Source organism: Dermacentor variabilis, chromosome 2 (genome assembly GCF_050947875.1).
Source record: "Dermacentor variabilis isolate Ectoservices chromosome 2, ASM5094787v1, whole genome shotgun sequence".
NCBI classification, from domain to species: domain Eukaryota; kingdom Metazoa; phylum Arthropoda; class Arachnida; order Ixodida; family Ixodidae; genus Dermacentor; species Dermacentor variabilis.
This window is the reverse complement of record NC_134569.1, coordinates 60,134,053-60,160,867: the sequence shown is the minus strand read 5'-3', so window position 1 is coordinate 60,160,867 and position 26,815 is coordinate 60,134,053. Positions and strand designations below refer to the sequence as shown.

The 26,815-nt window shown below is 45.2% G+C and overlaps 1 protein-coding gene across 7 annotated transcripts in view; it reads left to right on the top strand.

The window, feature by feature from the left end:
* Window positions 1-26,815, top strand: part of Set2 (SET domain containing 2) — a 118,853-nt gene that overhangs the window by 68,650 nt on the left and 23,388 nt on the right. For all 7 annotated transcript variants that reach the window (XM_075680699.1, XM_075680697.1, XM_075680703.1 and 4 more), the window contains 12 exons: window positions 4,865-4,990; window positions 5,370-5,480; window positions 7,338-7,564; window positions 7,790-7,985; window positions 8,116-8,299; window positions 13,365-13,494; window positions 15,091-15,296; window positions 16,597-16,809; window positions 18,382-18,845; window positions 21,884-22,258; window positions 24,379-24,618; window positions 26,360-26,535. In XM_075680699.1, the coding sequence (XP_075536814.1) occupies window positions 4,865-4,990; window positions 5,370-5,480; window positions 7,338-7,564; window positions 7,790-7,985; window positions 8,116-8,299; window positions 13,365-13,494; window positions 15,091-15,296; window positions 16,597-16,809; window positions 18,382-18,845; window positions 21,884-22,258; window positions 24,379-24,618; window positions 26,360-26,535 (2,648 nt within the window). The remainder of the gene's footprint in view (window positions 1-4,864; window positions 4,991-5,369; window positions 5,481-7,337; window positions 7,565-7,789; window positions 7,986-8,115; window positions 8,300-13,364; window positions 13,495-15,090; window positions 15,297-16,596; window positions 16,810-18,381; window positions 18,846-21,883; window positions 22,259-24,378; window positions 24,619-26,359; window positions 26,536-26,815) is intronic.

Below are 26,815 nucleotides of genomic sequence, written 5' to 3'. Positions count from 1 at the left end.
ATCAAAAACTTAATTCTTAGATATTTGGCTATGCACTGAATAATTCATACAAGTCCTAGAGTGCTACAAATGTGCCAAGAGAAATTAACATAAAACTAAAGCTAAACTATTGAAACGCATTGGCAAACTGCATACTTGGAGAGACGTGGCTGGAAATCATTGCACACACAGTTAAACCTCGATATAACAAGCTTCAATATAATGAAATTTTCGATATAACAAAGTAACTTTTCATGGACTCTTGTAACACCCTGTATTCAGAACTTTAATATAATGATGTGCGTTTGTATGCCATTTCAATATACAGAAATTTTGCTGCCACCGTAAGGGAATTCCAAGACAATAAATGGAAATTTCTGTGGATGCAGATGGTCAAATGATTGAATTACAAGCGGCTGTTTGCAAAGGCATCTCTCAAATCGCGCACCACACGACAAGAGGGACTGCCAAACTGGAGCCGAATCCTGTTCCGTATTGACCCTTTTCGTGGCAATCCCGTGGGTGCTGCCATGTTTGATCACGTGGTGACGCGTCCATTGCTTGCCTCAACTGCCTCCGTTGATTCAGTGTTTACAATGGGTGCGTGTGACGTCGGTGTGGCTTAGGAAAACCCTACTTTAGGAGATATCGTAGACGGTGATTGGGTGGACGACACGAAGCTTTGGTCACAGCTTGAGAGAACATGCAAAAGTGCTTTCAGAGCAGCGTATGTAGTGCTTGTTCTAAAAGTGAGTCTAAATATGGTATTCAAAGCTATCCAAACTTTCCGCTCATGAATTGATTCAAGACTGTTGTTTTTCTCTTTGTACTATCAGTGTCAAATGAAACTTGAACAGCGGAGCGCATTGCCCAAGCATAAGTGAAGATATAGTGCGCGCCGTCCAGTCATCGCCATTGACAGGCGCACACATCCGGTTTGGCCGCACTGCGCGATCCCCCTCTAGTGAGATAATTTCGTTTCAGTTCTGCTTCTTACATTTGAAAGTGAGAAAATAAAAAGGAAGCTAAAATATTGGAATTTACGGCGAGTCTTGTCGCACAGATCGCCGAAACCACAAGTGCTGTCGGCGCACACCGCTGTTCGCGTGGTGCGGTTGCACAGTCATTGCAAGGTAGATTCGCCCGCGTGGAGCGGCCGATGACGGTGCAAACTGCACCACATGCACCGCTGTTTGCACCGACAGCACTTGTGGTTTCGGCGATCTGTGCGACAAGACTCGCTGTAAATTCCAATATTTTAGCTTCCTTTTTATTTTCTCACTTTCAAATGTAAGAAGCAGAACAGAAACGAAATTATCTCACTAGAGGGGGATCGCGCAGTGCGGCCAAACCGGATGTGCGCACCTGTCAATGGTGATGACTGGACGGCGTGCACTACATCTTCACTTATGCTTGGGCAACATGCTTCGCTGTTCAAGTTCCATTTGACGCTGATAGTACATTTTTTGCAAATATTTTGAAGCAGCAGCTTCTCGCGTTTCTGACTCTTAAAGTGCCTTGGTGAGGTCACTATCTGATTATTTTCTGCCTAATCACTCATGAATGGGCTCGGTTAAGATAGACTTTCTTGCTGCGCACAAGGCTTGAAACGTAGATATTTTGTACATTTTAATACCTTGTAGCAAAGATGTATTATCGCTAGTAACTTGCTTACTCTTGTGGACCGTCACGAAACATTCAGCTTCGACCATTCATGCACTATCGGTATAGTCCGTGATTTATTGTGCATATATAGTGCGCATATATTCAAGTGTGCTCCTATTCACTTATTCTGTAGAATGGGCGTAAGTTTCCATGTTAGTTGGGGTAGATCTGTGCGCGAAACTTGTGGCACTACTCCTTTTGTCATTGTTTAATGTGCAGTACTAACTCTTGCCAGCGTTCCAGGGCTGAAGCCCTTTTTTTGAAGGTTAGCAATACAATGCTTGCACGTGAGTAAATTTCCGTATCATCAAGGAAAGCCATACATCTCAAAGTGCCGGTAACGTATAAGGACAGTTATAGCAGCGGTCCGCAAACTTGACGACACAGATTCATTCCATTCCTTAATGCCAGTCACTATTTTTGCAGCCAATGTCTTCTGCACACGTCTTCAATCCACATGATTCGATTTAGCATGATTGGAGCACAGTGTGTTAGCGTAAACTCGGTTACATTTCTGACAGCTGATAGCACAGAAGCAACATAGAAGCAGTAATGGTTTCGTATTTGTGCGCTGCCACTAAGACGAAGTGCGGCGCGATGCCAAAGCCCCATCTCGTTTCTCTAGGACAAACTGCTCTGCGAAAAGGGTCAGTAATGTCCAAGTGCAATAAGCGCACTGTGTGCTTTAGGTGCGAGTGAAAGTGTGCGAGGGTGAGAGAAGAAAGATGGTGGCTTCACGAGTGGTGCTTTCCTGCACGAGCAAAGGGAAAGAGGGGGAGGGGAGGAAAGAGGGAGTGAGCTTGGCGTAACGCGATTGAACGTGTGCGAGGGGGGTTGGGCGGGAAGGGGCAGAGTCGAGGTAAAGTTCGCAAGCATCTCGGCGATGGTTGTGCACGGCTGTAAGCGTGGCTGAGTGCAGACGCAGCCACGCACCCTGCTTTAGAGGTAACCTACCATGTATACAAAGCGTGGGCGTGGCGAAACGGCATGGCACCATGTAAGCTGTCTTACCACGCATTTAATATTGGATGTTGTGTAATCTCGAGTTTCGTTGACCTGTTGGAGCGAGAGGCAGATGAAGCATTCACTACCCGCTGCCGGTGCATTTCCTGATAGCGTCGTCCCATTGTGGGCGACGCCATCAGCTGCAGGGGCGAAGTCCACATAGAAGCGTGGCTCGCTTCGCTTATCGTACCGCCAAGAAATCATCGACGTACGTGGCATTAAACCGTATCATTCATCACAGACTCCCAAATTTATCAATATGAATTGTTTTCTCATTCAAATTTGCTCTCTTCGATTGCCCGATAATTCGGAAAATTCTGCAGCCCCTTTCTGTGTAAGAAAAATCCATCAGCGAGTGTGATGGCAAATTAGCAGACAGCTATACGACAAGTAAGGATAGAAGCTTTATCGGCCGCATTAACTTTTAATAATTTACTTACTAAATTAACGAGCAAGTTGTCGCTCGAAATTATCAACGAAAACACAGCGCGGTGCGCCTATCTGCATAGACTGTCTCCATCATAGATCGCTTTCATGATAGGAGCTGCATGGCCATGCCTACGCAGCAGCTGCCAAAGTAGGACGCCTCTCCTGTTTGCGCCATTCTCGTACGTAAGTTTAGGGAACTCTAACGCCCGTGATGCCCCTTCCGCCCGTCTCCGCACACATAATCACTTCCCTTTTAATTGCAGCATCATGATGAACACTCAGCGTGTCTTCGCAGTCAGACATGCTTATAGAGCAAATGCAGAAAACAGGAAGGCGGATGCTGGACTAACCTAAGCATACATACTACAGCACATGGAGGAAGCTACGGCAGCTAGGCTTGAAGCGTGCACGAGGCGGACATTTTGAAATTCCGATGACGATATGGTAACACAGATTTAGGCTCGTACTCGATTCTAATGCGCACGCAATTTTTGTACCCGTTTTATCGGGGGGAAAAGTGTCCGTTAGATTCGAGTAAATATGGTAACTACTTATGCCAGCTTCAGTACGGTCACATTTTGAGCGTTTTTAATGCTGAGTCCAGTTTGTGCATAACAAACTACTAATACAACGACCACATCTTGCGGAACTATCGAGTTTGTTATAAACGAGTTCGACTGCTATATTTTTCATAATTACACATTCAGATAATCCATGCTTTTTGTCCTGTGAAGTTTGAACTAACATAGTTGACTCTGTTGGGGTAGGGTGAATGTTTTAAGTTGAAAATGGTTTTAGTCTTTAATTTTGTCTTTTTCTGAAGATGTTTTGGAGAGCAAGCTTGCGAGACAACCAAGGTATATGTATCTATGAGATACATATGTCACATTGAATGAACATATTTTGTAACAATGCTTTGTTGTAGTGTGTCACCATGTTTCGATCATCTTCAAACAGTGTCTTTTTGTAGGTGTGGTAACTTGTAGACATATTTCATATAGATGCACAGAGGAGCACCAAAGGGAAACAAATTAGTTTTGTGTAAGTTAAGCCTCTTGGAAGTGTCTCTGCTGTTATTGGGTGGGAAAAAGTAACAGAGCAGAATAAATGATGGCCAATGTTCTCATTGTTTTGAATTTTGTGCTCAAAATGTCAGAGCTGATAATGTCAATGTCATATCATGCAGTTCGTGGTCCAAACATAAAAATCCTTAGTATGCGTGGAAAGTGTCAGACAAAATTTCGTGAAATATGTATAGGCAATTGCTGCCAGCATCAGTGCATGATCATGTGAAGAGTTCTCCTTGTTTTATTGCTTTTGACAGTAATCACTTATGCAAGTTGTTTAAATTACTAGGAGTTTTCTTTAGTACCCTGCATGGGAAATTGTCAGTCTGATTTATTTATTTGAAATTGCAGTTCAGGCATGGTGTCCACTTTTGTGGGCACAGTGAAACTGGCGGAAAATGTCTGAATTTTATTCTCTCCTAATGGTGTTTGTTTTTAGTGAGTTTTTATAGAGCTACATTTTCAGTGACATGGTTATAACTAGTGTCTAAAGAAAATATACAATGTATTAATCACTGTAGCCATTGCTAAGCCTGTAGTTATAAGCAATTATTTGGAGTTGACTGTACTGTATATATGCAAAACATTGCATTGCAAAGCCCATGCTTGTCTGTTTCTCCTTCAAATACATTTAGTCCTGTGTGCCTTTTTCTCGAAGTTATGTATGCCTAGAAGAGCAGTAAAATTGTTTGGGTATTTCTATTTCCTCCAATGCTCAGATGGAAGAGGAGATTGAGAAACTGAGCGGTGGATTGAAGAACCGAGAACACACGCTGCTTCTGGCCAGGCTCATGGTGCGAGGAGAGGATATTGACACACGGCAACGACTCCTGAACATCATCAAGGTGAGCTGTTCCTTTCCATCTCTCCTCTGGCCTTCAGTTATTTTGATTTGGGAAAGGTTTCTATCGAGAGTTTCCTTGGACTCGTTATGAATGATTCTTGAGTGGTTTAGCTCCTGTGATGCATTTCTGTTAAAATTGCCTTGAATTTTTGAAAAAACTGAGTTCAATTTGCCTGTTAGACCAGTCACATTAGCTTCTAGTGCCCAAATCTTAGGTCGTTTTATGGGAACTTTAAGCAACAAACAGTGTATGCGTGGAAACCCTGACATGGCTACAACCCATGAAAGCTCTCATTCTATGGAGCAGTAAGTTGTTAACGCCCATTTCTATTTGTAAAGTGGGATTTGTATGTCTTTTTTGTGCGCGTGTGTGTGTGCAGAACACGACGGAGACGGCTTGCCTTCGCTTGTTTTTGGATTACCATGGTCTTTCGCTGCTATGGAGCTGGATGGCAGACATTCCTGATAACGAGCTTGCTCTCAAAGCAGAGGTAAGGTACTAATGCTGTTTTTCAGTGAAACGGGCTAAATGCATGCTGTAAAAGAGTTGCTTTCTATCCTCTTATTTTTATACTGTGTGCCTGTATACATGTTTGTGTACATAAACACAACAGCATAAACAGTACAATTCTGTTTGAGTAAAGAAAAGGTAATGATCACATCGGCACACTCTTTTTCATGAGTTTTTCTGTTTTCATACTTCAGGTGGGGTGCTTCATGTTCTCTTCTTCTGCGAATAAAGCCCAACTTTCGTTGCAGGGAATATGACAGCTCTTCTGTGTTGAATACTTTGTCAGGCTGTCAAAAGTAAAATAGCTGTACAGTTGAAACCTGTGACAACAAAATCCTGGGGCAAAGAAGACAATGAAATATTTTTGTATCCCCGGTGAACGCCCATAGGTTTCAATGCATTTCGTAACCCTTACAATGAAATGTCGCTGTACTACAATCCCACACCAGCGAAATTTGCTGGAACGTAACCCCGCATATTGCCTACTTGCACAGGGCTAGGAGGCTCTGAAATGTGCTCAAATGTGATTGCTTTGCACTAAAATTGCCTGAAATGCCACCACATTATACTTGTGTGGGCGCTGCCATTTTTGTTTACAAACAACAATCAAGTGCCGGGAGCAATCATGTGCACTGAAAACATGTCATGGCTGCCATCTTGTTTGATGATCGCCCGTTCTAAGCAACGCACATGTTGCTACTGACATGTGTCAGTAGCAATTTTTGCTTGGGGTCAACTGCGAAGCAGCTGGTGGAGGGTTTAAAGAGACTTCTCGCGCTCGCTCCTAGAGAACCGGAAGTCGACGACACGACGCGCCATCATGATGCAGAGCCAGTGAAGGCGGAGCTTAGTCCCAATCTTTTGGCAAATGAGTCGAGGAGGATATGTATGACTATGGAGGAGGGTAACTTGTAATCGTCCGTAGTTCTCTTAATATGATATGTTTTACACAAATTGTAGTGTGAATGATTAACTTTAGGTGTACCCTACCGAGTCTACAAAATTTGCCCAAACCGTTTCAGGGGCCCTTAATGTGTGCCTCGGTGAGCAAAATGACACAATAACAAACGTCCCACTGATGTGGAATTGTTTATGACGCTTGATATAGCAGTCACATCATGGAATGCCACGCATCTGGTCGTGATTAAGCGATTGTCAGGGAGTACGCATCCCTTGCTTCAAGAATGCTGGTTTCAGTGCTGCCCGACAGGCATCGCGTGCGAATTCGGAACCAAACATAGATTTGCCCGAAGGGACCATAATCTTGATCGATTGCCTTTATGTATGCCAGGTATGATCGCTTCCTCGTTCGTCGCCGCACATGTTGGCGTCTATGGGCGACAGCGTGCGCTGCAGAAATGCTGCTTCTTGCACAGAGCGCTGTTGCTCTGCATCCAGTGCAGAGTTACGCAAAATTTCACAATATTGATATCTCCGAAAGCAATTTACCAAGAATGCTGCACCACAGCAGTGCTGCCACTGCTGATCGACGCATGCGGTGCATTCTGTACTGTCAGCAGTGTGGTTCTCTATCCTCAAGGAAAGCTTGGCAAAGTAGGCTAACGGAATTTCGACTGCAAAATTTCAATCTGCGATGCATTACCTATCTGTGATGTCTCATTTTGCAGCAGCGAAATTATCACGAAGGCGAGTTTTCTTGCTTTCCCCACCGATTTCGTTATATGCAAGTTCAACTGTTTCTTGAGGCTGCTTGAACTGCTTTTTCGTTTATTCTTTACCTTAGAACTTTCATAGATAGGAAAAACACATTTCTTTTTCCGATTTTGTGTGAAGTATACAAAATATTTTTTTGCTTTCTTTCTATCCACTTTGCCAGATCCTGACGGTGCTTCGCCAACTGCCCATCCCCAACAAAACGATGGTGAAGGACAGCAAGGTGATGTCAGTGGTGCACCGCTGGGCATCTCAGCTGGCTGAGCAGGGTGCTACAGGTGGAGCCATAGCTTCAGCAGTGGCAAAGGACTCTGACATTCCGCCTCCACCTGACAAGCGGGCCAAAGTGACGAGTGAGGAAGCTGATAGTGATGCCTCGGAGAGCTCGGGGTGGGTTTTGGTTCGATCTTGCAGCCTGTTTGGAACTCTGTGCAGCTTGTCTGTGGATGCTGAAATTAACATAAATGCCATGTTTCGTAATCTGCTTTGTTAAATAATGCAGTTGGCATCTGTGCTTCCCTGGTTAAGGCTAAAAACTGTTGTCCATCTTTTTCGTGCAGTGTTAATGAGTGACATTTTAATTTCTTGCCTTTCCCTTCCTTTGCCTGTCTGTAGCGGTCAGACGCCAGCATCGGCACCTTGTCAGCGCTCTCAGACTGGGTCTGTGGTCTGTTCTCCGGACTCTACAAACCTGGTTGAGAACGGGGACTCGACGCCGAGTGACGGGCCGAAGGATGAGCTAGGCAGCAAAATGGCCACGGATCTTTCTGAGCTCGCATCCACACTCTTGGACTCATGGGGCTCCTTAAAGGTGCACGTTTGTTATCATTTTGTGGTTTAGTCATAGATTTCATGGAATTTAAGCTAGTCATTTAGTGAGCCACTCTCACAATTCTTTTCATAGTAAGCATTCTAACCACTCTGCTTTGTCTTTTTTGCAGGAAGTCTTCCGGATCCCTCGCCTAGAGCAACAGAAACGTCGCGAGGATGAACGCGAGGCAGACAGGCGAGAACGGGAACGCAATCGTCAGCAGAAGAATCGGGAATCTTCTTTCAGTGGCCGAGACTCCAGCTCTAGGCACCGCAGTCCTCCATCCTCAAGTATCCGTGACCGCAGAGACAGGGGTGAGTGCCTCAGGCAGACAACTTTAACAACAGTTATACTTCTCTGTAGTAGTAGTAAATTAGTAAAACCTCATTAAACCATACCCGCTTAAACAGTAGTTTCATTTAAAAGTAGTAATGTCAAATCCCTGACTCAGCGGCCATTGAACTTAATATGTTTTGTATCTGCATAAACCGTATTAACTCATTGCATACGCATCAGTTAACACGTAGTTTTTCCACTTTTCGTCAGACAAACATGGCAGTGCGTCGTCTCTATTGGGTCGCCCGGCAGAACAACAAGCCTCATAGATAGGAAGCATGGGTCAGAACAACGGTCTCCAACACCCTGTGCATTTGTACATGAAGCCACATCAACATCAACATCATTTCGGTGTCGTGCCAGAGCATGTTGTGGCGTTGGGCAAACAAGGACTCGCGTCACACCGAAGCTCGGATAAAAAAGACGCCGGGTGCTCAGCATAGAAGAAACATTAGACAACGTTCATGCTATCGAACATGGGCAGTATTCTGAAACGTTTGCCTTCTGCGAAAGTCACATTCAATAAACCGAGCGACTGTTTACTCGAACGCTTCACGTCGCATGAAAGATAGCGCCCGGCGAGTGCAGAGCGGCTCGGGTGTGTTGTTTTTGAGTGTAGTGGCCGCAGTACGGATTCTGCACACTGACTACATTTGGTTACGGCTGCTTTAGGTAAAATAAATTGAATAAGGAAGTGTGAAATGTTTTATTTTATATGAATCAACAAATATCGCTGCAAAACAATGCATGTAAGACACCACCAAAAAGGCTACCTATAAACTACCACCTATCTTATCCCTACTACACTCCACCACCAACCGAACGCCAAGAGACTGCAAAAGACTTGTTCTTTTATTCAATATATGTCAAGAGCACCCATCAACACCATGACTTTAGAATGACGTAGCCGGAACTACTAGATGGCGCTGTTTATTTTCCGGTTTTGCTAAAATCTCCAATCAGCGTGCACCGTTGGCAGAGGCGTGGCCAGGGTGATAGTTTCGCAGAAGGCGAACGTTTCAGAATACAGGCCTATGACACGAAGAAGTCAGCACTGGCTCATGACAGGGCTCTACTGTTGACTATGGTGTGTGGCATTTGAAATGCGAAGCAGTTCCTCGGCAGTGCTACTGCGACCGCGAAGAGATGTCGGCTACAAGGTTTGACATTTCGCCATCATTGCCTCTGTTGTTGCCGAAGTGTCGCCTAGCGACAGGGATGAGGACGACACGGAATGCGACAGCACAGGCGATTCAGGCCCGACAGTGGCAGAAGCTGCGCATTACGTCAGCCTCATGAATGCAATCGTTGCGACGAGAACAGCACCCCGCAATATAAAAAAAAGGCGCCCTGCGACATCTGCAGCGTCACAGCGCCTGTGCACGGAGAATGTGCAATTCCAACGAAGAATCTGCCATGCGAGCGTTTGCCGAGAAGAGGGGGCTGGCTGAAAAGCTGGCCCGCAGCTTCGGCAAGTTTGAGGCCACGATCGTCGCTGTTGGGCCGCTGCAGCATCAAACAAAAATAACTTTTGTTATGAATAAATACTGCATGTTTTTTTCCCCTTTCATCGCACTCTCCGAGTTCCATTTTTGACAGGTAAGTGGGTGATCTCATGCTATTTCGGTTAAGCAGTACTACCGTTTAGTACATACTTTTTGCGAGCTCTGTCCAACTGCGGTTTAACGAGGTTTCACTTTATTACTTCGCAGACACGATTGTTATCATGCAATGTATGCTGTGCACTTGTCAGCTCAAAATGCCCAGACCTGGTTGAGGGGCCCTTCAAGCAGCATAACTTCACTGACATTTTGCTTAGCATGACACCTCATCACCAGTATTCGTTTTCTGTCATCTGATACTGACCACTGTAAAAGAGAGAGCGAGAGAGCAAAAAACTACATTTTAAAGCAAAGCTTTCTCTGTCTCACTGGTTTGTCCATGAGCGCCAAAAACGCATGAATATTCGAAAAATCAGATACAGTCGCCGACCGTTTATTCGGACCTCACGGGGATTGTGGAAATGTCCGAATAAACAGGTGTCCGAAAAAGCAGATTAAGAAAAAAAATGATATCCTTTATTTCCACGCAGTTATTCAGGCTCGGCAGTAGGCTTGAAGGAATCGTGAGTGCGCCGTTGCACGCTGTTCCGTTTACGCGCAGTCAGATAAGCCTGAATCTCGGGGAGGGTCGTACGGTCACTGTAGGCGGCTGAAAGCACAGTCACTGCTTGTGCACGCTCCGCATGCGACGGCAGGGAACACATGGTGCATCATCTTCCGACTCGGAGTCATCGTCTGGCGGTGCAGCAGAAACCTGACGAATGATCTCGCCGTCGTGCGCATGTTAGTACAGCAGTGTCAGCACCTGTGAAACTGTCAAATGAGACGGTGTCCGGAATCGCAATGCAACCACTGCGCAGGTCTCGGCAGAATATTTTCCGCGTCAGTAGGGAGCACATCAGAAGGTGACAAATCCTAGGCCTTCCGGCACCCGCTTGCCGACATTCCCCAGCGCAGTCTGCGCGGGCACTGTCGGCACCATTAGACACTTGACGCGATGTTTCCGTACGCCGCGTTGGTTCACCGAAACCTCGACACAGCACACAAAGCAAACACCACCGTGCCGACACCAGTCGCACAAATGAAAAACGTGGCCTGGTGGCCTGCTCGCAGCGTCGTGCACGAAACAAACAAATAAGCTGCTGGATTGTCTTGACATGGCTTACTAAGCTGAAACCGGAACTGCTGTACGGCCGCTCTATCGAACCAGGCAGAAACGATGATGATGAGCGGGGATTTCCAGTAGCGCCACCATATGGCGCCACTTTCTGGGGCAGCAAGGAGGCTCCGTTCAAAACAAAAATTGCGTTCAGCAAGTCGAACTATGCGCCGGTCAGAGTCTGTGCATGATGCCCTCGATTGAGTTGGCTCAAGGAGTGTCCGAAAAATCAGACGAGAGGTTGCAAGGTGTCTGAACTTTCGGCAGTTGTTATACATTATGGTCTATGGGGAGAATGGCGGTGCCGCGAAGCTGACCGAATAATCGGGCATGTCCGAATTTTTGGAGTCCGGAAAATCGGTCGACAACTGTAGTGGATATTTGATTGGCAATTATTGAACATTTACTATTGGATTCGATTTGGTGATATTTAAGTATTTGCATACCCCTAGTGAAAAAACGAATATCAAATCGAATATCAAATATCAGGAAATGTTTTGCGGAATTTCAAGCTTACAAATATTGTGCAAGAAAATATGGTGCTGCACATGTGCCTTAGTGCATACCTACCAACTCCCGAAATTTTCGTGAACTTTACAATTTTGGGATAGCTTTACAGTTTTATGAATATTGCACCAATGGTTGCGAAGAATGACCTTCGCAACGAAGTTTTGCTTGTTGGTCTCTGAATCTCCTGTTAAGTTTGCCTAGGGGGTGCAACAGAGGTGCTTGCTTCGAGCAAGTTGACCCAGACAAGTTCCTGAAGCAGGTGAAATCTGCAACAGCAAAGTAGCTCAAAGACTTGCTGTAGTATAAAAGAACAATGCATTGCTTGTCAGTCTCGGCTGTTCTAACTTTGATGCTGCCGCTCGTGTGCTATGCCTAAATCTAAACCATCATTAACGTAGTGCATACATATCCAACAAAAGGCATGTGCCCAAGGCAAGCCTTGTAATAATGCATCCAACCCCTCTCCCTAATCACCTTCCTGCTTTGGTTTCGTGCCAAAAGGTTTTTAACTAATGTTAATGTTCACAGGTTTGCAGGTATGCTTTAAATGGCTTAACCTTCCGGATGTCTGTGTTTTGCTAATAAAGTAGCAGCACAAGGTAGAATGAAGCAGATATAATTCTTAAGGGTCTGAACGAGCTGATTGTTTCAGCGGCCTGTCAAGTTGTTCAGCAGCTATGTATGCAATGCACATCTTGTAGGTTATATGAAGTCGCTTTGTATCATCTGATGACCTGCACTTATTAATGCATGTGCAGAGGTCTTGCAGATATACAGGGTGTCCTAGCTAACTTTAACCAGAGTTTAAAAATATGCCGATGCACTATAGGACGACACGACAAAATGCGTGTTGCTGACCATCGTATGTAGCAAGTCGCACAATTTTTTTATTCTGCTTAATTGCATAATTAGTCAAGATTAATGAACCAGCTTCTGGAGCAACAAAGTCAGGCACAAAATTTCCAATTAGAAAGTTGTAGAGCACTTTGCAAAATGTCTGATTAAACAGTTTCCTACTTTCTATCTATTAGGTATTGGTGGTTTTTTGCTTACTGCAGATGCCCGTGAAATACAAAAAAAGAATACATGTGACATGCCCGCTTGTGCGTCATGATTGCAGTGCTCTCAAACGTTTCTTGTACAGATGAACATAGCATCTAGCAGGGCGTGCTGCCGCTTAAAAGGCAACAGGGCAGTGACGAAGGCGTTGGCTGTGCAATTAATGCCACCAATGTGCTTCTCTCGCGGTGGTTCATGATAGCGATAAGCAGGTGCGCAGCGGCAGCACACCCGGCTAAATGCTATGTTCATTTGTATGCGGAACGTTCGACAACGCTGAAATCATGGTACAAACGCTGACATGTCACTTGGTATTTTTCTTGCATTTCGCAGGCATCTGCAGTAAGCGGAAAAACACTAATGCCTAATAGATAGAAAGTAGGAAACTACCTAATCGGACGTTTTGCAAAGCGCCCTACAACTTTCTAATTGGAATTTTTCGCCTAACTTCGTTGCTTCCGAAGTTGGTTAATTATTCTTGACTGCTTATGTAATTAAACACAATACAAAAAATGGTGTGACTTACTCCATACAATAGTCAGAAACATGATTTGGTTGCATCCTCTCAGAGTGCATAGACATATTTTTAAACTCCGGGTAAAGTTAGCTGGGACACCCTGTATAGGATTAAGCCTGTTGACCAACGGTCACTCTCTGTATTAGATAAAACTGGTCCTACAAACTTGCAAAAAAGGAAATGCTGCCGAATGTTCAAGCCCTTTTGTTTTAGCTGTTTTCACACATTTTCTGCAGACTACGAAAGGTCGTCTGAACGGAGACGGTATTCCGCTTCACCCGAGCGAAGAGATGACAGGAAACCTTTCCATCGGTCATCAGACCACCGCCGCTCTGGCGGCGGCGGCAGCGACTCCAAGCCTAGGAAGTGAGTATAGCGTCTTCCATGGCATATATTCCGGCACGTGCGTGGGCTAAATATGTCTTGAAAGAGAAAATAGGCTCTTTAATGAGAAGTGGAAAGGTTCAGCGTGGGCTTGACTTGTGCCATCCAATGAAGTACCCCCGTATTGGCCACACTGCTGCACACTAGAGCCGTGCATGCGTGCATGATTTGCTCACGGAGCTCTGTCAAGCAGTTGCACTTATTTGTTGCCAGAGGTGCACCTGCAGGGAACTTTTGTTGATTCGCCCATTTTAAAGGGATACTAAGAGACACCAGTGTTGCATCCTACTAGTTCCTACCGCGCTTAAACACAACTACACCAGTGCAGAGGCCTCTCAACATAGAAGCCAGAGAAAGCATGCCTGAGCCGAACATTCACCTGCTTCTAGAGCAATCGGAGAAGCCACGTGTTTAGAATCCTGACAGATCTTGGTCTTATTCACGCTCCCAGCTTTAACTCTTTCCTTACCACGGGGAAATTGGCTGTTTTTTGTATGGTTTCATTCGGAATTTTTTGTGCAACAGCTACTACGTTAACAGTGTCATGCAGTACATAAAAGTGAAGGTAAATGAACGTGCTTTCAAATAGTGTTTATTTTTAAAAAATACAAATTTATTCACATAAAATATTCCTGAACAAAAATATTGCAAAAGAATTTTGAGTAAGGTGTAATATCTCTGGCAAAATTTTTTTTTGCGAAATACCAAAATATACAAATTGTGGGTATATCACTGGGTAACATTTCTTTAAAAAATTATACCCATACATTAAGTACTCTTTGAGTTACGAAAAATTACAAGATGCATAATGAAATATTCAAGTTCTTGATTGGTCCCACTTAGGATTTTCTTTTTCAAGGAAAAGATTAACTTATAGCACAACATTATATACCAAAACTCATGTACTAAATGCACATTGCAAAAGCACATTCGAAAAAGAACAGAACAGTAAAAATTAGCAAACACAAGGAATTAATGAAATTCACTGCACTTATATTCACTTAGATTTCTTCAGAGCAAAAATTCTTCCAAGCTTATGACAGATACAAAATAGTTAACACTCCATAGCAGAATGTCACAGCAAAATTGAGTCATAGCTCAATAACAATAACGATAGCCGCTTCGGACCGCTACTGGGCGTCATCCCGCGGTCAATGCCCGGATCTCTCTGGGGTCGAAACTCCACGCTTCTTTGATCTGGTGGAAGCAAGTCTTGGCCAAATGAAGTGGACACCCTATGAATAAAGAAATAGTTTGGACACCAACAGGGCAATTGAACTGGCTCTAGATATCCATACACAAAGTGGACAGTGAATTCGAAACTCACTTGCGAGTCACAGCTGATGTTCCCGGCTGATCGGCTGCATCTTCGTTATCTCAGCTGAACTCCAACGACGCGGCATCGATGTCCGAGTCATCTGTGCTCGATGAGTGAGCACATGATCTAGCTAATATCTCGGAGTGCTCTTAGTACAGCCAGATGATTCTTTAGTATTTTGAACAGAAGTGTGCAGTCACCTATACTTAACCACACAACGTCCTTCTAACAGCCGCGCTTGCCACCTCCTATGTCTGCAGGACACTGCTTCCAACGCCACCGCGGCTGACCAAGGAAGAACGTCGGCAGCTGTTTGCACTCGAGGTGCAGCAGAGAGACCAGGAGGAGGCCCTGAGGCGACAGTTCATGGTGCCCCCTGCCACTACAGTGCCGCCAGGAATGGTGGTGCCCGCTCCCGCTCCTCAAGGTTTTATGGGTGCGCCACCTGGAATGATGCCTATGCAAGGTGAGCTGCCATCAGAAAAGAATGGATGATTGGGCTAGCTGCTAACAATTTGTTTGGGGAATGCTAGCACAGCTTAAACAAGGCCGAGAAAACAAAATGCAATCTGCACAGGCACTATGAACCAATAACTACCACCAACAAGCATGATTTGATGCAGTGCATTGAAGTACAAGCACCATGTGTCATTCTGTATGTGTTCCTTCATTAGCCCTGGCCTAGATGAGGAATGGCAGCATGTGAAAAGATGGACCAGGTAATAGAAGCAAGTGAATTGTGACCCTCGACATGTCGGTCAACTGTACATTCTGCTCTCATTATAGCAGTACTGCCAGAAATCAACTATCGCTTCGTTCAGTATATTTAGGATGCATAAGAAGGCACACAAGTACTGTGAGAGAAAAATCTTTAATACAAGTTTGTTGAAGGTTTCGTGCTTGTATAATGCTAGTGTGTATCTCTATAACGACAGCCTCGACATCTGACTGCAACCTTGAATTTCACAAGTTTCTAAAATGCGCTTTGTATGTGACAGAAGTTAGTGCATGTGCTGTGGAGCTCAAGCACAAGCATTGTCTCTATCAGTGTCGAAATCAGCACAGATGGTTTTCTATGCAATCTGAGAGAGTGTTATCATTTTTCAGTGACAAGATTATCACCAGTTTCTTCTCCACTAAGATAGAGGAGGCCCTTATTGTCAGGGGCACAACGCTGGTAATATGGGGATCTGTGCCTTGCTTTACAGGAAACCTTGAAGTAGCACCTCGTGAACTTGGCAGGTGAATTGTTGGCTAATCTTAGTGTATCAAATTCATTTTTATGGCTGCACAAGTACAGGTGTGAGACAGTTACGTTTCTTGTGTTGCTGGTATGTTTATTTCTGAGCCTTCTATTTATTGTGTAGAGCATGCTTTGTCTAATGCCATACCTTACTGCTAAATTGAGCATTTTCTTGGATAAGCTTGGAGTTTCCTAAATAAGCCATTAGAGTTCACTTGCTTTTACTTATATGGTACTGTTGTAGTTGTGCAAACATTGTGCGATGACTTTTGCATTGTAAATAAAATCTTTCAGGGTACATCAAGCTACTTAATAGCTTTTTTCCCAAGGTGACCATCCAGCAAGTATACTGGAAAATAAAACTGATTTGATTTGTACCAAGATGGCCCTGGAGCACCACAGTAGTCATACTTGTTGAGTACAGTGCCCACAAGATCTTGTACTCGCTTTATGGCTGTACATCCACATCCACCATTATGGTGTGAAATAAAGGTTTTGGTGCCTTCCTCTTTCTGGTTCTTAGGTGGCTGCCCCGCTCCACAAGTGGCAGCTCCAATGGTTCCTGGGCAGCCGCAGCAGCAGCAACAACCTGTGTATGTCTACGACCCGGCCACAGGTGCAGCCATGTACGGGGCTTCAGCACCTCAGCCGACAGTGGCTTATTATGACCCCCAGACAGGGGCACCCATTCCAGCACCGCAGCCACCCATTCCACAAGACTACATTCTGCAGCATAGTGAGTTCTCGTCAACTTTTGTAGGTGCAACACCATAAACATTATTGTTCCAGGGATTGCTGTACAAATGTTGCACTAATGCAAAATATTCAAAACTGCTCATCATTCATGGCAAATCTGGTTACAGGCAGTAGGTGAAGAAACATTAGGTCATGTGATGCAATCAGGCTGCTGTTGACATGCTTATGTTGCAGTGTTGCATCTTACATAATGCTGTCCCGGACAACTTCGGAAAATGGTAGACGGACAGTTTTGTGGCATTAAGTCTATGTGGCCAGTGGCCCCATAGACTTAATGTGTAAAGATGACCAATATTTTGGACAGCCTCTACCTCGACATTCAATTACCAGGACTCCGTCCGTGGCTGTAGCATACGCCAGCTCTGCCACCATTATCTTTGGCAACCTCGACGAGACATCAAGTAAGGCCTCAGAGGTTACATACTAAATGGTAGTCTCTGAGGCCTCGCCTTGGTCTCCACTCTATGCCTCTCGGATAACTACAAATGCCAATTTTGGAGGCTTTGCCTCAATCATGAGGTCTCGTCAACATCGCAGTCATCACATCCTTTTCCAGCACTCCCTTGCATGGCCCGCTATCGCCATTCTGTTTGCTGAGTTTGCATTGCGGAGTGTTTTGCCCTGCTGTACTTGCTTGTTTAGTTTGCGTTCCAGACAGCACTATGCTGGCTCCAACAAGTATTTTTCGTGAAGTTATAGATAGGCTGTGTCAAATGGCGCCAACGGTGCCCTTGCAGTCTGAATGAGCCTGAATCTGCAACTACGAGTCCTGAACTGAACGATGGCGAATAGAGTAATCCCTCATTATAACAAAATCACTTTACTGGAAATATCGCTTTATTCTAAATTTCTTCCAGTCCCGATCCAAACGCATGCATTCTAAGCCACATTACTCAAAGCGCACGAAGAGCTTGACCCGTTTAGAGCAAAGTGGCGAGCGGAGGTATTGCCGCTGCCAATCGGCGGCAATGCTTTTGCGCATGCAGTGTCAAATTAATACCACCAACGCATCGGCAGCATCTTCAAGTTTGGCCGCTACTTCCACTGCGATCTCCACGTCCGTCAATTGAAGCATTTTGAAACACTGTCAGTAACAAAGTGTGAAGTGGTTTCTGCTAAGGTGTCGATGAGTGAGCCCAGCGAGCGAGCGCTGTCGCGCGTCTTTGTGGGATGCAAACCACCATTCCTCACGAGGCACGCCAGGCGCAGAGCGCAGCACCGAGGATGAGTCAGTGCGCCAAATGCAGTGCGTCGTTGATGTCAAACTAGCCAAGCTGCCGCGTGCGTACGCCGCTACGTTCAAATGGCGCCCTCAGCACTTAGGATGTGTGCAGCTATAGTGCGCAGCAGTTGGGAACGCCCATCGTGCCATTGCTATCTTCGAGGGCTTTTAGCTGTACTGTAAGTTCAGCATTTGTAGTCAGAACTGAGTAAAATAATTTCTTAACTAGGCAAAGTTTATTTCCAGAAATACAGTGTATGGGAATTTGGAGCTCTCCACTGTGGCATTTCTGATTGTCCTCAAGCATTTGTTCCTACTTCCCATTTGCAGATGCAATGCTGGGTGGGCCTCAGCCTATGGTGGCTCCTGGCATGAACTCGCCGTCAGAGGTGGGCCCCCATGTGATGATGCAGGCACCAGGACCAGTGGTGCCCGGACAACAGCCAATGATGCCTGGACAACAGCCAATGATGCCAGGACAACCAATGGTGCCCGTCCAACAACCAATGATGCCAGGACAGCAGCCGATGATGCCGGGACAGCATCCGATGATGCCGGGACAGCAGCCGATGATGCCAGGACAGCAGCCGATGATGCCGGGACAGCAGCCAATGATGCCAGGACAGCAACCACTCGTACCAGGGCAGCAGCCAGTGTTACATGGTCAACCACCGATAGTGCCTGGACAGCAGCTGATGGGGCCTGGTCAACAACCACAACTGGTACTCGGACAGCAACCACTGATGGCGCCACCACCTGAAGAGACTCAGCACCAGTCTATCCCTCCCAACATTGTAAGTGCATGGCACTACCTTCTTTTCCCTCTCAACATTGTGTCATCATCATCAGCCTGTGGTATTCATTGTTGAGTACAGCATAAGCAAACGGAGTCAAGGAAAGTGCTATGACAAACATGGCACTGTTTCGTGTCCACTGCAGGATGAAGGCCTTTCCCACTAATCTCTAAAAAATGAGCAGTGGCTTAGCTCAGCTATGCCAGGATATACGTAGCGTGAGCTGAGGCACGTTGCTAAGCCTCCTGGCAACGCCGCTATGCTAGACGTTCCTCCCTTTGCTGTGGTGTCTCCGCGGCACGTTTAGCCTTCTTTTGTTCGTTCTTCCTACGTTCAACTGCTAATTGCCAGGCAACTACTTTGGGATCCGATGAGTTAAGCTTCTCTGTTCTTCTGCGCCGCTGAGCAGCAATTTCGCTCTCCTTCTCCTTGCCTATACCACACTGGCAAATGCCCCGCTATGTGTATACCCCCACTGATACTTCTGCACATGCGCACAAAATGAGAGGCGCTATCAAGCGGTTCCGGCGCAGCGTCAGACTCGGCTACTGGGCACACGCTGGCGCCAGTGCGTCTGCTGCGGCTATGACGTCACTCCTCTGGAATGCGCAGACCAGCGAGGTGCGCATGGTGGCGGCGGAGAGCACGGCAGCTCCAGTGCACCAGCTGTGCGCCGTGCGACGTCACTGCTCCTCGCGCATGCGCAGCACGGCTCTCAGGAGCGACGCAAAACTGCTCAACCTCAACACATTAGATGCTTGCCCATTTTTCTTGCTAAAAATTGGGCGTGCATTAGATTCCTAGCTTAGGAGCTTTAATGTTACCTCTACGTTAGTTTTATGCTTCAGGCATTTAGAAAATGGGCGCGCAATTGATTGGAGGGCATGTTAGTATCGGGTAAATACTGCCAGATGAACCAGCGGTGTGTTTCGACATTTTTTCCTGCATATTGCTAAATTTGATCTGCCTGATAATTTGATCAATTTTGTCGGTCCCATCAGGGTTGAATTAACAAAAGCCGACTGTATTTGTTCTAAAAGGGTCGATTTTGCCAATCTTGCTGTTATTCGAATGGAACACGAGGGCCAAGTTCAGGCAACAAAAGTAACGAAAAATCTCATGTTAAAATTGAGTATGTATGCTACATAGCGCAACTGACAGTGATCTGCTCGGCACCACCATCAGAGCTCCTGAAGAACTCTTTGGAATGTGGTGAATGTGGTTTAAATCGTGGATCCGGGATCACGCTAGCACATTTCCCTCGTATTTGCTGCTAAATTGCCAGAGTTTTTACAACATGGATAGCGGTAGGCATTTTATTATTGCTTTTATTCAATTGGATTTCACACACCATCTGTGGCCATATTTCTGTCTCCTAACCATGTTATTGAAGCATTTCAGACCGTTAAATAACAATAAGCTATTGTGGTACTGTTTACGGGGACATGGGTACTCAGACTTTGCTGCGGCTATCAAAAAAGGCACCGAGGCCAGAAACAGTGGAGGTTTAATCCTCTTCTGATGAAGCCAGTGCGGTTCTGTACTTTCCAAGCACACTCCAGAGAGCTCTGGCTTTCTAATGCCACAGGCACTAGTTTACCCAGCTGCCGGGGCTTGAGCTGACAAGCGCAGTGCATACAATGCGCATTAACAACCATGTCTGCTAAGTATTACACCCCTACACGTCAGGGAAGGAGCTTAAATTTCAAACTAAGCTCCCCTGTGCCCTTCTCGCGGGTGTCGTGCTCCCACCCAAAGAATCGATGTCATACGCGCAAGTGTGCCTATGTAGTTCGCTGTGCTGCGACGTTGCTCACGCATGTGAGTTTGAGAATTATTCAAAGCAACAGCAGTTATTTGTTTAATCTGTTCCTTCAACAAATGAATTAAAATTCAGGAATTAATAAAACCTGCCGTTCGAACATCTGCATGTCTTTTGTCTTACTTCGTACTATAGCAAGGAAGATGTACTTCCGTTTCGTCTGCTTGTTCCGATGTTGTGCAGTTGTGCGAGCAGAGAGCGAAACTATGTGATTTTACGTGTTCCACCACATGATTATGTGCTGTGATCCACTTGCGTCTGCCTCGGTGTTTGTGTAGCACTGACTTACATAGTGCTAGTGAGGTGTTTTTGTGCACAGCATATAAAATCATGCACTGTGCAAAACAAGACCAATGCAACAGCTCACGCGCAGGACTCAGCGAAAGTGCGCCGTGCATCAAGAAAGCAAGAAAAAATCGTTACACACAGAATCTCCTGTGTGAGTTATCTAAATGATGTGTAAGCATTTGCTATTAGTCACCTGCTGTTTCATCGTTGTATGCTTCTGCATTTGGCATACAGTAGAACCTCGTTGGTACGTTCCCGATACGTACGTTTTCCCGGCACCAGCGTTCGCAATCAACAACGCAAGAAAATGACCCCATATAGTTACGCTCATTTTTTACTGGTTAATACATTCCTAGAAAACACGATTTTTCAGCACCAATGTTCAGTGCGGAGCCAAACTTTTTTCTAGGCATGGAAAAAATGTGTTGGGTATGCATTGGAAAAAAAGAATAAGGCGGGTCCCATGTTAATGTGTCACACGATCCTCCAGCTCTAGTGTGGAAGAACACAAGGAAGGAATTTCACTTGCGGAGGCTAGACGGGCAAGCAGAGAGAGTGATTATGTTGGCAGTAATGCTTGTGCCTTCTGAAATCATGGGCTCATGGTACTGAAATATTTCTATTTCTATTAATGAACCAATGTGAAAAATTTTTGCGGTAGGACCCTCCCTAGAGGGCATGTAACAACTTCCAATGTATAACTAAAATTTGCTATGTGGCCTGGTGAGGGGCCCTTCAAGGGATTAATGCTAGCTTGGTTTTTGCCACTGGGGATATGTAATGTATTTACAAGCAGCTGATTCTAACGGTTCTTGAATTTAGTTAGTGAAACCTGTGCACAAAAGAATGGCAATGCTGATGTCGTGATAGAACTGAGTGTTTCAAAAAGTAAATATTTCTCTCTTTCTCTCTCTTTCTCATTGAGCAGGACTACCAGGCCTTGGCTGCAGCAATCAGCAACGTGACCAACAAGCCACCTAGTCCAGCCCCCATGCAATCAGAGGCTGCCTACCTGACAGACCCAATGCAGATTCCACTGCCTCCACCGTTGTCCCCAGACAGCGGAGAAGCGACGCCACAAAATCTCGACCCGGTCTCCTCTCCCACTTTGGACAGCACAGACAGAGGAATTCCAGAGCTGCCTCTTGTTCCTTCACAACCAGTGGCCAGAGGGGAGCCTGTAGGCACAACTTTAGAAGTTCTGCCAACCGTTGACTACGACGCAGCTGCTCCTGACACACCTGTACTGCTGTCTCCCATTCAGCAGCAGAGTGCTACAGCTGCTGTGTACCCTGCTGTTCAGGTACTATACTACCACACTATTTGCCTTTCTGTTTGGTTTGGTACTGCTTGGCATTTACCCTTTTAAGGTCGATTTTTTTCGCCATACGCGACCGCCCTGGGTCGATTTTTTTTATTGCAGATTCCAACTCTTCTTAAGGACTTATTTCTAAAAAAATTTACCGCAATTTTTCTAGGGTGACCGTAAAGTGAGAAAAATATATTTTGCATTGGTGTATATGTACTCTTGCCTGAAAACGCCCTAATGTTTTTTTTATAAATTCTTGTTATAGAAGTATCGAATTCCTAACCTGGCTGCCTTCGTTCACTCCCCATAAGCGAATTCGAAAGTGCTTTCTATGAAAACCATTATGTGTAACTACTTAGATTAGGTTTAGTTTGTACTTCATGTACGCATTTTGCTGTTTCGCTGCTTTTAAGAATCAATGAAAACAATTTTCCAGTTCTTTGACTGTCGTAGAAATGTTATTGTTGATTTCACTTTATTTTTTGTTCACCACTGTTTTTACCTACTTCTGCAAAGCCCTCCTATGGTACTGCAGTATGTACAAATAAATAAATAAATAAATAAATAAATAAAAATAATTGCCTGAATCAAGCCCACGAACTGTCATGCATGTCATACGAATAAAGGTGACCATCTCGTCAGCCTACAACAAAGTGGAGGGCAACACCGTCAGACCTGTTAGTACAGTAAAACCTTGTTAATTCGGATTTCACAGGACCGAAAGAAATGTCCGAATTTACCAAATGTCGAATTATCGAGGGTATCAGGAAAACTAAACAAATGTCAAATTATTGATGGCATCAAGAAAACTATAAACAAATGCTTACCATGTCAACACGCTTTTATTTACTGAATGAATGGGCCAATCATGTTTCCATTTTGCACAAAAGCAGTGCAAAAGCTGCACTTCTCGTCATCTTGTGGCTGATGACTGCTTGCAGTGGCAAAGGCCTCGCAACTTCCTTCATAGCATGGCCGGGGCATGCGTCTTCATCTTAGACATATCATAAAAAGCCAACAAACACTGACACCAAGGACAACATGGGAGAAATTACTTGTGCTTAATAAATGAAATAAAGAAATGATAAATTAATGGAAATGAAAGTGGATGATAAAGCAACTTGCCGCAGGTGGGGAACGATTCCACAACCTTTGGCACAAGTAATTTCGCCTATGTTGTCCTTGGTGTCGGCGTTTGTTGGCTTCTTATGATATGACTAAGAAAAATCGGGTCCCTCATTTGGGCCCCTTTCTTCTCGTTCATCTGAGACGGGCTTTTTACTACCGTGTGCACATCCTGATGATTTTTTTGCCAGTGAGCTGGTCGCTGTCTATCCCAATGTAGCCTGTGCTCTTCATCCTCAAAAGCTTGTCAAAACGAAACTACTGCTTACCGCAACCGCTGTAGACGAAGCTGCGGCCGCTATTGACGCAATCTTGTGGTGTTGAAGGCACGTGGCCAGCCCACGCACTAAGTCAAATAGGAACTACCGTTTGCTTCAATTGTGGATGAAACTGTGGTCACTATCGACGGCATTCATGGATGGCGACTACGCAGTTATGATGTCACGTAACGGATGCGTGCACCGAGTCAAAGTGAAACTACTGTTTGCCCCAACCGCCGTGGATGAAACCGCGGCCGCTGTCGGTGCGATCATGTATGGCAACTACACAGTCAAGAAGGCATGTCGCTAACACAGTGCTATGCATGGCGGTAAACGCAAGAATAAAGGTTTTAAAGGCACAAATAGGTACCAAGCATTCTGGAATTATGGTCATTCACGTGTGATTTCCACTGATGACTATGGCGATGCGGATTAGCGATGTACTAATGCCATTTCTGCTCTTTCGTGTTGCACCTTTGCAACGCTCCAGTGCTCGTCGAGCTCAGAGAGTTGTCCGAATTAACCAACATGTGGCCAAATACGTCCAAATTAACAAGATTTTCATAGCATTACATAATGCATACCCCTGCCAGCACCAAAAGACGAGTCTGAATTATCCTATTTTTCAAAGTAACGACTTTTTACTGTATCTGGTTTTGCTGCACTTGTACATAATGCTTGCACACTTGAGCAGTCTATGGGACTTCAACTGTAACCACTTCATTGCAGCATGCACCGGTTGCTGTACCCTATACTGTGGTTACGCCAGGGGCTGGGGCCGCAGAAGGTGCACCAGCCATGGTGCCAGGCACCACGTACCCAGCCAATCCACAACCAATGGCCACTGGATATGGCCCTGGCTACGGCCCTGTGGGTGCCAGCATGACTGCGAGTCCAGCACAGGGCGTGCATCCCCAAGTCTACTTCCTGCCCTCTATCTCACAGGCCTTGCCCTCTGAGGAGTCCTTGGTATGTCCCAAATACAGTCTGTGCTCATTACAATGGACCCGCATGCAAAAGACTCTTGGATGAAATGGACCATATTTCAACCTTATTTTGCTCTGCCTATTTGATTAATGCAACAAAGTTCGCTTTTAATGGTCTGTGCTACAACGGACTATTGGCTACAGCGCACGAAATCAGCGGCAATTCTTGTATCAAAATCAGGCGCATAAAACTTACTTTTGCCATGTCGGCATGGGCTGACAACTGACTTGCAAGGGTCAGCCGACGATTGCAGCTCAATATTGCGCACGCGAGAAAGGCGGGGCGGACGCGCGTCCTCCTTTTGCGCACTAGGCATGGGGGAGGAGGCAAGAGAGGGAAAGGGTTCTACTTCAGTGGCTAGTGCTTACGGTGCGGTTACGCAGGCGCCGTATCGTGAAAGCGATCTGCGATGTGGACAAAGTGCGCGCACTGCTCATAGCTTGGTATGCGCTGTGCTGTCAACGTTTAGTTCGCATTGAAGCGAGACACGGAACGAAGGTCAATTCGCTCGCTGCTGCTATCGCACTTCCTCACACCGTTTCGACAGCAACTTTCCACGATCACAGAGCGAGATATGTACATGTTTACCTGTGCACACGTCACAACGTGCTTGTTAATTTAGTTAATAAGCGAATGTCTACAACTTTATACAGCCGATAAAACTACTATCTTTATTTCACATAGCTGTCTACTAATTTGCTATCTCAATCGATATTTTGCCTCTTGGGTGAAACTGCTACTTCTTTTGTTGTTGTTGTTTTTTTACTTTGGATGTTTGTCACTCACTCTTTGTAATAACGTCTTTATACATCACAACCAAAGTTTCTGAAGTGAAACATTAGGGCTTCGAATACAATGGACATTTTTTGTCGAATTATCAGGGTCTGTTGTAATGAAAAGACTGTACATACAACTCCAGTTAAAGTTCTTAAGTGGCAACACCTTAGTTTTTGCAGGTTTGATCCTGGCAACCGGAGCCGCATTTCAATATTAGCTATATGCAAAAATTATCTGGTGAAAATTAGCGCGTAAAACCCAAGAATTAATTTTTTTTTAATATAGCTATCTTAGCCTATTTCTATGAAAGCATCTCAGCTGTTCTAGTTCACGTTGGCACACCCAATGGGAAAACAGTGGAGCAGTTGTGCAGGTCCATTTGGTGTTGCCCTAGCTAACTTAGTACCATTGTGCACTGTGACATATTGTGTAGACTTGTGCAACGTCAAAGGAATCTGCTGGTGATCAACTGCAGTAGTGGTAAATGTCATGTGGAATGCTTGAATGCCCATGGAAAATCCAGGCTCTCCTCATGGCTGTCGATACATTGAGTGCTATCTTTGCTTGATACAACAAATGGTCACTCACCAGCATACAGCACACTTTCTTCTTTTCTCTTCAAAATCTTGTGTGTTTTTACTTGACACATCTACTGCCAAATGTGCCTGCTTTTCTGGCATCCTTTGCAGAATGATTCAGTGTAAAATTTGAGTGACATCATAGCAAAATTTTATGCAGTTAGCCATAACTCCTTATTGTTAAGTAGAGAAACACATCCAAGCACCAATATTGCATGCAATGGAAAACAAAAATAGGCCACAAGTGACAAGTGTTTGACAAGTGAATTCATAATTGCCCACTGCTGGAGAAAAAAATATGCTGATGAAAACTGTAGAGCTGCAAAAATAGCAAATATAAACCTTTGCACTTCTTTTTTTGCATTTAGCAACAGCAGCAGCCAGTGGTGTTGGCACCAGACAATGAAGCATCGTCTGGCCGTATGTCCAGTCCACCGCCACAGCAAGACAGCACTCCAACCAAAAAAGGTGGACGGCTGCCTCCCCACTGGAAGACAGCCAAGGATGAAGAAGGCAACGTTTACTACTACCATGCCCTTACCAGGTGAGCCAGCACAGAAGCTAAGCTGTTATACAGCAGGCGGCAAGCACAAAGGGACCTTGGAAATCGGGGCCCGTATTCTGAAACATTCACATTCTACAAATCTGTTGCCTTGGCTATGCCTCCGCCAACAGCGCATGCAGATTGGCTGTTTTAGCAAAACCGGAAAATAAACAGCACCGTCTAGTAGTTTCGGCCTACATCACTTTAACATCGTGGTGTCGATGGCTGCTCTCGACATAAATTGAATAGACGACCACGTCTTTTGGCATTCGGTTGATGT